Raw genomic sequence first — 12,652 nt, 5'->3', positions numbered from 1 at the left:
CTGGGCAGTGTCACCACTGCTCGTTGGCACCATCAGTGGGAATGACAGCAAAATAGCAGAGCCCCCCCCCCTGATGGTATTACCCGGTGCGGTCCAGATCCCCCAACCCCTTTCAAATGTATCCAACTGTGGGTCTCTATACATAACTACATATATGTCCATCATTCTCTCTGCCAGAGCAGACACAGTGTGACTGAGACGTGCTATGCAGAAATGTTCTGTGTGGATTGGTGGATTTATACTGCTGGGGCCGGTGATGTCACAGTAGCTCAAATGACTGCAACCTCAGTTTTTTTTTCCTATATGAGATCTCGTTTTGGGGTGTTAGTAGATCTCCTGTGCAGCATAGAATGAAAGGCCTGATTGAGAGATAGGCGTAAACCCGATGTTTTATGTACGTCTCCGATGTTTTTAGATCTGTGCATGTGCAAAAGTCACGAGGCACATGTGCAGAGCTGGGGCTGCCGTGTCGCTTGCAGTGTCCCAAAAGGCGCAGCATGACTGACTGACAATGCTGCTGACGTTTGGTGGAGGCGACAGGAAGCACGGGCGTGTCTACCCTGTTTTCTGGGCATGCTAAAGCCAGTAGTTGTGTCCATAGACGCAGCTTCCCTGGCCCCAGAAGCGCGATTCCACCGGACAACCTAAGTAACCTGAGCGTAAATGTCCAATGCTCACGCAGTTGATCTGATGCTGCACCTACAAATACGCCTCCCGTTGCTGTTGCATATCTCAGTACAGTCGCTGCGTGCACAGACTCAGCGGCTGTTACTGCTGCGTCCATGTCTGAGGCCCAAAGTCCCAGGAATATTTCTTCTCCTGCACAAAGTGTGTCCTGCACTGGTTATTCTGGCACCGTATTGTACTTGTCAGAGCAGATTCGGGGAAAAAAAAACAGGCACATGCTGGTTTAATATGTCTGAACCCATAAAACAGGATTAGCCTCAATAGCATTTTCTGCGGTGGCATTGTTTGATAATTACTTGCTGTTTTTTATTATGGGTCCTGACTCTGAGTCACACGAAGGTCCGCCCGCGGCCACATGTATCGAACTTTAGCGCTGCGGCGAACATACACACCTCTACCTATCTCCATGGGATCCTGAGCTGGGCGGATAGCGCCCGTTTCTCTGCATACGTGAAACGTGCTGATCTGTATGCGCTATTTGGCAGTGGTATGCAGACTAAGATAGCAACACCAGCAGAATTCCAGTTACACTAAACAGTCCAGGTACTCAGGGGCGCCGAGTGGGGGAGCGGGTACTAATTACCCAGGCCTGGGCTTGCTGGAGGGGCACGGCAGAGGCCCGGGTCCAACGCCGCTCCTTCCTGCCAGCTGAGCAGCCCAGCACACGCTGCTGTGTTCTGGGCTGCAAAGTTAGGCTGCTCAGTCTCCTCTGCCTGTAGGGGGGGAGCAATCATCCTGATCGCGCCCCCCCCCTGGATCTGCGCTGGGCTGAGGGGCTCACAGTATCCCCCTCTCGCCGCCATCTTGGTAAGATAGAATGCTTCAAGTAAGTAGCTTTTATAGAGGTAGCGCAGTAGCACAGCCCATATTTCAACGAGGGTTTTATGGTGTCAAGTGGACGGATGAGATCAGTCATGTGGGCGTACAGAGGGCGTGCGGATGGCGTACAGAGGGCATGTAGCCAGAGTTACGCAATATTCTGAGTTTTGCCTATGCTAAAGGGGACCAGACCAGATCCTTGCACCCAGCATGAAGTAAGTGCTGATACTAGTGATAACTGCTGTACTTGCTGCAGGAAAACAAGATGGAGCAGGGCGCTGTGTATGCATCGCAATGTTTATATCGTCGCACTAGCATACCATTAGCATATGGATATGGACCTGGATGAGTCTCATAGGGGGCACATTTACTAAAGGTTGGTTTTAGAACGATTTTAAATCAATTTAAAAATGACTGACAGAGTAAGCATTTTGGGCGTCAAAATCCGCTAATTTGTAATCCGTCAGGCTTCAACTTCAAGTGAAACCCGACATCAATGTCAGTCGGATTTTGCACTTTTAAATGCCTTCAATTTTGAACTGTAAATAGAAGTTTAACCACCTCCAAAAAAGAAGCCCTGCACAGATCACTATGATGACCTGTGCAGGCTCCTTAGGCTTAAAAGGAATTAAAAAGTAAAAATTAAAAAACTGTGCCCCCCCCACCGCTAAGTCCATAACCAGTCCTAAACCTTTCAGCCCGGTCTTGTACAGGAACATCGAGGAGTCCCCCATATATTCCTATAACCAGCACTGGGCTGAACCAACTGGGGGGATTACACTACACAGCGTGGTGTCCCCTTGCCATAATATAAACCAGCACCAGTCTGGTCAGCCCAGGGCTGGCAATTCTCATAAAATGGGGTCCCTATTCCCGAGGATCAACCAGCCCTGGGCTGACTGATTGGGGCTGGTTTAAATTATGCCACGGGGGACCCCATGCTGTGTTCAGCCCGGTGCTGGTTATAGGAAAATAGGGGGTATTCCCACACCAGTTTTTCACAAAATTTTCCTGTACCTGCCCAGGCTGAAGGGTCATGGGCTGGTTATGGATTTGGAAGGGGGGGGGGAGCAGTTTGTGTTTACATTTTAACTATTTAATTGCATTTAGGCCTAAGAAGCCTGGTGATAATAATGCCTAAATAATAGACCACAAGCTAAGAAAAAAAAAACTGCTTAAAATAGAAAAAAGAAACACTTACTCTGCACCCAGGGATCGGTGATCGGTCAGCTGATCTCCTGACCCCTGCTCTGTGACCCTGGTCATCTGATGTGTGTTGTAAACCCAGTTAAGGAAGGGGGGTAGCGGTATGGGATTTATCACATCCCATCCGCATCTGAGATGCGAATTGTGATAATCAGGCCCCTTACGGAGGCACAACGACTACTACAACCAAATGTGACAAGTTGTTTTGAATCCAGTGCCTCATGCCTCACTTATGTCACTGGTTCCTAGGTTCTCATGGCCATAAGATGGCTGCCGCCAGTGTGCGCGGGACAAGAGGACACTTATCTCCACGTTAAAAAAAATTGTGTAAAAATAAAAAATAAAATTTTTTTTATAACATTTGCTAAAATAGAACAGTTTTGGGAGCTGATTATACCGGGATTGTAATTGGAGTTTAATTTATAGGCAATTGTTACGTATCCTGGTGTTTGTAGGTGCGTGTGTCAGTGGTTTTCATGGAAGCCAAGTTACAGACATGTCGGAGTAACTCCCGTATACACAGACTGATTCCTGCCCCATCCTCACATACAAAATCATCTTTCTGGAATGTCAGGAATTCTGTCTATTATTTCCGACCTTTTATGGGAAGACAGGACACAAATCTCTATATGGTCGCATGCAATGTAACAAAAGAGAGAACAAGTGTACACAAGAGAGATGTAAGGCGGCACAGGGAGAGTGTTAAAGGGGATCGGTCATTGTACGGGCTGTACTAATATTCATCAGAACACAACAGTATTGGTTCACCTGAAACCATAGCGGCCTATTCTCCCAGGAACGTCAGGGTGACTCCTGGGTTGTCAGGTGACCTCAGGGACTCCTGGGAGCAGGGTCAGACTGGCCCACAGGGGTACAGGGGAAATCCCCGGAGGGCCCCACTGCCCGAGGTCCCCACCCCCTCCTCTAGGGTCAGGTTCCAGCCTCTTCATATGTTACATTATACTGAATTCCCAGGATTATGGTGTATCATTACAAAGGATTGTCGGTATCAATCTGGTACATTATCACAAATTAGTATTTATAAAGGGGCCCACACCATGCAGTCTCTAATGGTTAACCAAGTCCCTGTGGTGGCTGGTTACACCCCTTTAGCATGGGCCCCTCCACTGCATTCCCCCGGTGGGCTCTTAACGCCCCAGTCCAACACTGCCTGGGAGCACAAGCAATTCTCCCCAAAGTGAAGTAAACTGCAAACCTCCCAACCTTCCCACGTTTTGCAGGACAATTGTCATTGTTAGGAACTTTCCCGCAGTCCCACAATCATACCTGGGGGAGTTCGGGGGATTTTGCTCTTTGGAATTTAAAAAAAATAAAATAAATGCTCGCCATGGTGTAGCCACGCCCCATTACGCAATGGCCACAGCCCCTTGTCCTGCCATGGGCGTACTGTATGTTAGAATGTATAAAAGTGGGTGGGGTGGTGTCAACTTGCCCCACCCATTTGAGTGAACACTGGGAGGATGATTCAACGTTGTCCACAATTGCGCCCCAAATCGTAGGGTTAAATTACTTCACAAAAAAATGCCTACGTCCATGTTTTAGGTTTTTTGCTTTTCCTGCGAAATCCGCATTCTCAATTATTAGGCTTCAATAAAACATAAACGGCCCTCTAGCACGTCAGATGTAAGTCATGGTTTGCTAAGACGTGTACACGGAACATAATGTACTGTATGCATGAGCAATGAAGAAAGCAGCTTTTAGCGTCAGCAGTGAATCTGCAACCAGCCAATCAGAAGCTGTTCGCTGGCGACTGTCATACTACATTAGTGTGTATTTGCCCCTGCGCTCAGCCACCTGCAAATGATACGACTTGGTTAGGTGTATCTGTGCCCTTACTGTGCCTGGCCTATGATAGACTGCCCCATCCAGAGCCGTAACTAGACTTTTTGGTGCCCTGTGCCAGAAAGAGCATTGGTGCCCCCACCGCCCCCCCCCCCCCCTTTAGTTTTTAAATAGGGACATAAGATAATGCACCTGAAAAAGGGCCATGGCCTCATGGGGAAGGGCCAGGGAAGAGATAGGGGAGGCCAGGAGATGCTGGGGCCAGGGAAGAGATAGGGGAGGCCAGGAGATGCTGGGGCCAGGGAAGAGATAGGGGAGGCCAGGAGATGCTGGGGCCAGGGACGAGATAGGGGAGGCCAGGAGATGCTGGGGCCAGGGAAGAGATAGGGGAGGCCAGGAGATGCTGGGGCCAGGGAAGAAATAAGGGAGGCCAGGAGATGCTGGGGCCAGGGAAGAGATAGGGGAGGCCAGGAGATGCTGGGGCCAGGGAAGAGATAGGGGAGGCCAGGAGATGCTGGGGCCAGGGAAGAGATAGGGGAGGCCAGGAGATGCTGGGGCCAGGGAAGAGATAGGGGAGGCCAGGAGATGCTGGGGCCAGGGAAGAGATAAGGGAGGCCAGGAGATGCTGGGGCCAGGGAAGAGATAGGGGAGGCCAGGAGATGCTGGGGCCAGGGAAAAGATAGGGGAGGCCAGGAGATGCTGGGGCCATGGAAGAAATAGGGGAGGCCAGGAGATGCTGGGGCCAGGGAAGAGATAGGGGAGGCCAGGAGAGGCTGGGGCCAGGGAAGAGATAGGGGAGGCCAGGAGAGGCTGGGGCCAGGGAAGAGATAGGGGAGGCCAGGAGAGGCTGGGGCCAGGGAAGAGATAGGGGAGGCCAGGAGAGGCTGGGGCCAGGGAAGAGATAGGAGAGGCCAGGAGATGCTGGGGCCAGGGAAGAGATAGGGGAGGCCAGGAGATGCTGGGGCCAGGGAAGAAATAGGGGAGGCCAGGAGATGCTGGGGCCAGGGAAGAAATAGGGGAGGCCAGGAGATGCTGGGGCCAGGGAAGAGATAGGGGAGGCCAGGAGATGCTTGGGCCAGGGAAGAGATAGGGGAGGCCAGGAGATGCTGGGGCCAGGGAAGAGATAGGGGAGGCCAGGAGATGCTGGGGCCAGGGAAGAGATAGGGGAGGCCAGGAGATGCTGGGGCCAGGGAAGAAATAGGGGAGGCCAGGAGATGCTGGGGCCAGGGAAGAGATAGGGGAGGCCAGGAGATGCTGGGGCCAGGGAAGAGATAGGGGAGGCCAGGAGATGCTGGGGCCAGGAAAGAGCTAGGGGAGGCCAGGAGATGCTGGGGCCAGGGAAGAGATAGGGGAGGCCAGGAGATGCTGGGGCCAGGGAAGAAATAGGGGAGGCCAGGAGATGCTGGGGCCAGGGAAGAGATAGGGGAGGCCAGGAGATGCTGGGGATAAAAGAAGAGGAAGCTACAAGTGAGAATAATAAACCGAAAAAGTGACAGGCCCAAACAGCGCCCCCTGCCCTGCGGTGCCCTGTGCCATGGCACTGGTCGCACTGCCCTAGTTACGGCCCTGGACCCTTCCCTCCCTCCTGTCCAGGTACAGGTGTGCGCCAGTGCCAGGATCACCTATATCTGTGTTGGCGCATACTGTATGATGAGTGCATCCGCATATCCGGGCTTGCGCTGAGCGATTTCACGTAAGTTGCGCTATACAAACTGGCGTAGTGCAACAGCCCCATAGCGATCAGTGATCTGTCACATCTCCTGGCATAAACCAGGTGCAGATAATACTGTGTACTCCAGCAGTAAACCAGGCACAGCCGCTTCCTATACACAGCTGGGCGCATCCTGTATATAATATAGCCAGCTCTGCGCAGCGAGCCTTATTTCCAGACACATTTTATGCTCGCGAGTCGCGATATAGAGCAAATTACCTCCAACTCTGCATTAGCCTCAAATATATTAAAGACTTTGGGGCATCTGTGTCACCCCTGTTTGTCTGCCCCTCCCTTTTAGAATGTAAGCTCTTTCGAGCAGGGCCCTCTACCCTCTTGTGCTTCGCCCTACTGTATTTTCATTTATCTCTTACTCCCCACTCGGGCAACTAACACTCGGCTGCTTATGTGGGTGTAAAGGTCCCTAATATAGCAATGTTTATTATCCATGTCCGTCTCCTGCTTTGTATTGTATTGTAAGACGCTGGTTACTTATTAGTTTATGTACTGTGTAAGGCGCTGCGGAACACTTGTGGCGCCATATAAATAAATGATAATAATAATATTTTTTAAAGACTATTTGGAGAATATTAAGGATCCCCAGGATTTAGGAAGGAGGGTCTGGAGCGCTCCCTCTATTTCCAACTCCCCCTATAAGTTTCTACTGTATAAGGGCTGCGTGTTGGATTCACCAAACTCGAGAATATGAAGCAATTCAGGAACTTGGCCCCCCCGGCTGCTAACGCTATCTAAGATGGCATTAACCTACGCATTACGACCCATACGCATGCGCAGATGTGGGAACATCGCTCGGAGCGAACGAGTGGCCGCTTACGAGCGGCTCTGAATCAGGCCCTAAGTACACACCGTTCCCTTTTCAGTAGTTCTACAACCGGCATTACCCCTCCGTGCCCATGTCTGCCATGCACATATTATCTAAGACTGGCAAACAAACCGGTAACTTACCCCTTACTGGTCCGGACCAGTATCACCTAACCGATAAGTGGCGATAGCTGCGCACATCACCGATTATGATGCTACAACAACATTGCAGATTTTCCTGGGGTGCCAGATCTGCAATGTTGGTGGTTACGAGGTGTTGAAACGGTCGGAATGCCAGCACCTCGCGGCTGTCGCCACTAATTTAAGTTTTACAGTTTTTAGACAGCACTAACAAAGGGCCTGATTCAGAGACGGACGCTTCTCTGTACACATTTCCAGTGCGAGATAATGCAATGTGGCAGCCGCCTAGATGTGTGTTGAGACGCCCACCGGCGGCTTTACAAATCCAAGTATCTACGTATAAAGACTCGGCATCGGTCGCCGATACTTCGATAATCGGTATTCTGAGTAATCCTATGGTGGCGCCGAATGTCCGCGGGAACTGAGATGTTGGTGCCAAGTTTTCTGCATACGGGATCGCAGTCTCCGACATACCTCTAAAGCAGGAGCAACACGTCTGCTTTTTTGCCAACACTCCCCCATTACTTCCCCCAAATGCTCCCAGACTGTCAATCACTGCGGGAAAATAGTCGCTGCGACCGCTACAGGGATGTAACTTGACACATTTGCAGTGTGACTCAGGCGCAAATTGACGATAGTCGTTCAACTGTGTAAAGATTGTCATTGCGTCCATTATCGGATTATCGCATTGAAGAACAAAGGTTAATACCAACGACATTTTCCGTTTAGTATCACAGTGATAGTATGCAAATGAAAATGCCACTAGTATTTATCAATACTCACCCCTCCGGCGAGGTCCTCCACTCCGCTAAATTAGGCCTAAAGTCTATAGCAAGCAGCACCACCTGCAGTCTGTGAGGAGGTACTACACACCGCGTTACTTCAGCAACAAGCATTAGCTCGTAGCAATTCTCTAGCAGTCAGAGTGTTTTTATTGTAAGTCATTTCTATTTCGTCTTTAAACTTAATTTGTGTGAAGTGAGAAAAGTAAATTTGCATTGATATTCATATAACACAGGATTTCCATCAACTCCTATGCAAAATATCATGTAACAATTATTTTTTAATTGCTTGAATTATATGTTTTCTTGATGAATAACTGTTATTTCTTCTCTCCGAAGGTCCTGTCCAACATAGCCATCTACCTGTGTACAATCGCCGTCGGTATCATGTCCTACTACATGGCGGACCGTAAGCACCGGAAAGCCTTTCTCGAAGCTCGTCAGTCTCTGGAGGTCAAACTCAATCTAGAAGAACAAAGCCAGCAGCAGGTAAGGGCTGTTATACCCATGCCAGCGTCATACACAGGAAATGTCTGCCAGCGTTATACACAGTCTCAGTCTCTGCTGAGTAGGAGCTGCCATGACGTCTCTTTCTCTCTGTATATAGATAGAGGCAAGGAAACCGAATGGTATGGAAATATTAGTCTCTGGTTCTCTAATCATGGTTTGTTTTCTATTAATATTCCCCAATGGATCCCACCCCCTGCTTTTCTCAGACATAAAAAAAATCATCATCGCACAGTTCACACACGCACATGCATGGCATACAGGTAACATACATACATGCACACATACATGGCATACAGGTAACATACATACATACACACATGCATGGCATACAGGTAACATACATACTATACATACAATGTGGCGTTGTTCTCCGTACGCATGGAGTAGTGATGTCTTGATGCTGGTCTTTTAAAAGGTCCGGAGATTGGGGGACCGAGGTCGACAGACATCTATTATATATGCGATTATGACATGTACTGAACGTGGGTGACTATGGAACAGCCTGATGGCTGCCACATTTAGTTATGCAAGGAGGCTTAAGCCGATTACTATGTATTGGGTGGTGATGAAGAGTCGATTGATCACATTGGAACATTATTTTTGAACAAATATGGACTAAGGGCCTGATTCAGAGCCACTCGTAAGTGGCAGCTCGTTCGCTCCGAGCGATGTTTGCGCAACTGCGCATGCATACGGATCGTTATACGCATGCGCGAACCAGTCAGTGCGGCCGAAATTCATGTGCTCGCAAAATAGCGAATGCCTGCTAATTTGAGTGACAGAATGAGGCGTATGTGGGTGGTAACAGGGAAAGGTGCTTGAAAACGGGGAGTGGAGATCCGATCGCAGGCGTGCTTAAAGGTCAAAACGGGCGTTTTATGGGTGTGCATATTTAAAACAGCAGCGTCATTGACCACGTCACTGGGTTTTTTTTAAGCCAGAACTGCTCGCAAAATTGTGGTAGCAAAAACCAACCACAAGAACAGCGAGCAGTTAATACCCTGTTCGATGTACTCGATTAATCTAATAAATAGCGGACATGACGTAGGATGCGAGCGGCCAGGTTTCCCAAAAAACGACCGCAAGTTTTGTACGCTCGTTCAGACCTAGAGGCGTCAACAGACCGCAAACAGCGAACGGTTCATTTGAATAGCCACCCCTATTTACAGGACGAGCGAGCGCTATTTGCGTCCGGCTCTGAATCAGGCCCTAAGTTCATGTAGTGCAATAAAAGTTTTTCTATTTTTGAAAGTGAGTGCCCTCCGGTTATTGGAACTATTTAAGAGCCAGTTCAGTTTGGGGCTGGTAATTTTGGAGTGAGCACCTCGTCAGTTGTGGATTTTTGAGGGGAGTGCTAACTTGTTTTGTATACTATACATACTGTACACACATGCATGGCACACAGGCAACATACATACACACACATGCATTGCATAGAGGTAACATACATACACACACATGCATGGCATACAGGCAACATACATACACACACATGCATGGCATAGAGGTAACATACATACACACATGCATGGCATACAGGCAACATACACACACATGCATGGCATAGAGGTAACATACATACATACACACATGCATGGTATACAGGTAAAATACATAGACACACACATGCATGGCATACAGGTTACATACATACATACATGGCATACAGGTAACATACATACATACATACACATGCATGGCATACAGGTAACATACATATATACATACACACATGAATGGCATACAGGTAACATACATGCATACACACACACACATGCATGGCATACATGTAACATATATACAGACATGCATGACATAGAGGTAACATACATACATACTCACATACAGGTAACATACATACATACACACATGCATGGCATACAGTTAACATACATACATACACACATGCATGGCATACTGGTAACATACATACATACACACACACACACATGCATGGCATACATACATACATACACACACATATATATCACCTGCATGAAGGACAGAAGGAGCTGATTCTGAGACTGGCGTAGCTGCTTGCGTTTGTGACTGTACGTTAATGCCGCTACAAGTCCTTCCCCTGGTGTACAGTACATGCGTGCGTCTGTATGTGCAAGGACTGGATCGCCTACTGTCAGTGTCTAGACGCAACTATCGGTTGCACCATGGAATCTTGTACTTGACTCATGCTAGGGGCAGATTCTCTTTCTTATTACGCAGCCCCTGGCCCTCACCACTCCCGGAAACGGGTGCAACACGCCCCAATTTCCGGGATCGCAGGTCACCCCCACCCCTACACTGCCCCACAAACGCCTCTGCCTTTCTATCAGGCAGAGGCTTAGCTGGGGCTGCGTACAATTCTGCACATGCACAGATTCCTGATAACCACTAGTGCGCTGCTGAATCAGGCCCTTAGATACATGCGCAGATTCCCGATAACCACTAGTGCGCTGCTGAATCAGGTCCTTAGACGCATGCGCAGATTCCTGATAACCACTAGTGCGCTGCTGAATCAGGCCCTTAGATACATGCGCAGATTCCTGATAACCACTAGTGCACTGCTGAGTCAGGCCCTTAGATACATCTGCAGATTCCCGATAACCACTAGTGCGCTGCTGAATCAGCCCTTACATACATGCACAGATTCCTGATAACCACTAGTGCGCTGCTGAATCAGGCCCTTAGATACATGCACAGATTCCTGATAACCACCTACGTGCGCAGATTCCCGATAACCACTAGTGCACTGCTGAATCAGGCCTTTAGATACATGCACAGATTCCTGATAACCACTAGTGCGCTGCTGAATCAGGCCCTTACATACATGCACAGATTCCCGATAACCACTAGTGCACTGCTGAATCAGGCCCTTACATACATGCACAGATTCCCGATAACCACTAGTGCTCTGCTGAATCAGGCCCTTACATACATGCGCAGATTCCCAATAACCACTAGTGCGCTGCTGAATCAGGCCCTTAGATACATGCGCAGATTCCCGATAACCACTAGTGCGCTGCTGAATCAGGCCCTTACATACATGCGCAGATTCCCGATAACCACTAGTGCGCTGCTGAATCAGGCCCTTAGATACATGCGCAGATTCCCGATAACCACTAGTGCGCTGCTGAATCAGGCCCTTAGATACATGCGCAGATTCCTGATAATCACTAGTGCGCTGCTGAATCAGGCCCTTAGATACATGCGCAGATTCCCGATAACCACTAGTGCGCTGCTGAATCAGGCCCTTAGATACATGCGCAGATTCCCGATAACCACTAGTGCACTGCTGAATCAGGCCCTTACATACATGCGCAGATTCCCGATAACCACTAGTGCGCTGCTGAATCAGGCCCTTAGATACATGCACAGATTCCCGATAACCACTAGTGCACTGCTGAATCAGGCCCTTAGATACATGCGCAGATTCCTGATAACCACTAGTGCACTGCTGAATCAGGCCCTTAGATACATGCGCAGATTCTCGATAACCACTAGTGCGCTGCTGAATCAGGCCCTTAGACACGTGATATCGGCAGTATGTGCGACGAAGAATCAGACTCATAAACTCAATTCACAAACCATAATGTCCACATGCTGTAAATATTATTTTAATTTGTTTAGAGCTGTTCCTTGGAAGTTATACACTGGTGCAATGTGACCAGTCGCTGCATAGTTACAGCTTATAAACGTACCTAGGGCTTTATAAGTAGGTCCTCGTACAAGTCTGGATGTATTATTATAGTTTATTTATATAGTGCCATACTATGCAACGATCCTCTCTTTGCAATACTATTGTTGTAGAGGCGCCATCCCTGTTATCGCGGATTGGGCGCTGACATTTATGGCTATATCCGTATTAAGACCAGTTGTGTGCATTCTTTACAGTTTGCTGTGTGGATCCTGAACAAATATTTTTTATTGAGCTATAAAACCTGATTGGCGTAGAACCCTCCTGGACGCCTCTCCACGTCCGCGGCTCTCCTGGTGGCACGTGAAGCGCCTAACCTTGGGGACGGTCTCTTCATCTTCGTTTGGCCGACAGCATCATCGGTTATTCATTATGAGGCGTTTCATTCTGCGGGGTCAGAAAGAGGAACGGTTTCTCCGATGATGGGAACCAAAGAGATGTCTATTAGACAGCAACGCTGCTATAGAGATACAGGCTTTT

The 12,652-nt window shown here is 48.8% G+C and overlaps 1 protein-coding gene across 2 annotated transcripts in view; it reads left to right on the top strand.

Annotated features, from left to right (window-relative positions):
- ADCY3 (adenylate cyclase 3) overlaps positions 1-12,652 on the top strand; it is a 219,802-nt gene that overhangs the window by 49,245 nt on the left and 157,905 nt on the right. For both annotated transcript variants that reach the window (XM_088447575.1, XM_088447574.1), the window contains exon 2: positions 8,311-8,460. In XM_088447575.1, the coding sequence (XP_088303701.1) occupies positions 8,311-8,460 (150 nt within the window). The remainder of the gene's footprint in view (positions 1-8,310; positions 8,461-12,652) is intronic.

This window comes from Taudactylus pleione, unplaced genomic scaffold, assembly GCF_031769625.1.
Source record: "Taudactylus pleione unplaced genomic scaffold, aTauple2 ptg000434l, whole genome shotgun sequence".
NCBI classification, from domain to species: domain Eukaryota; kingdom Metazoa; phylum Chordata; class Amphibia; order Anura; family Myobatrachidae; genus Taudactylus; species Taudactylus pleione.
The sequence above is the reverse complement of the archived record's forward strand: the minus strand, read 5'-3'. Positions and strand labels throughout refer to the sequence as shown.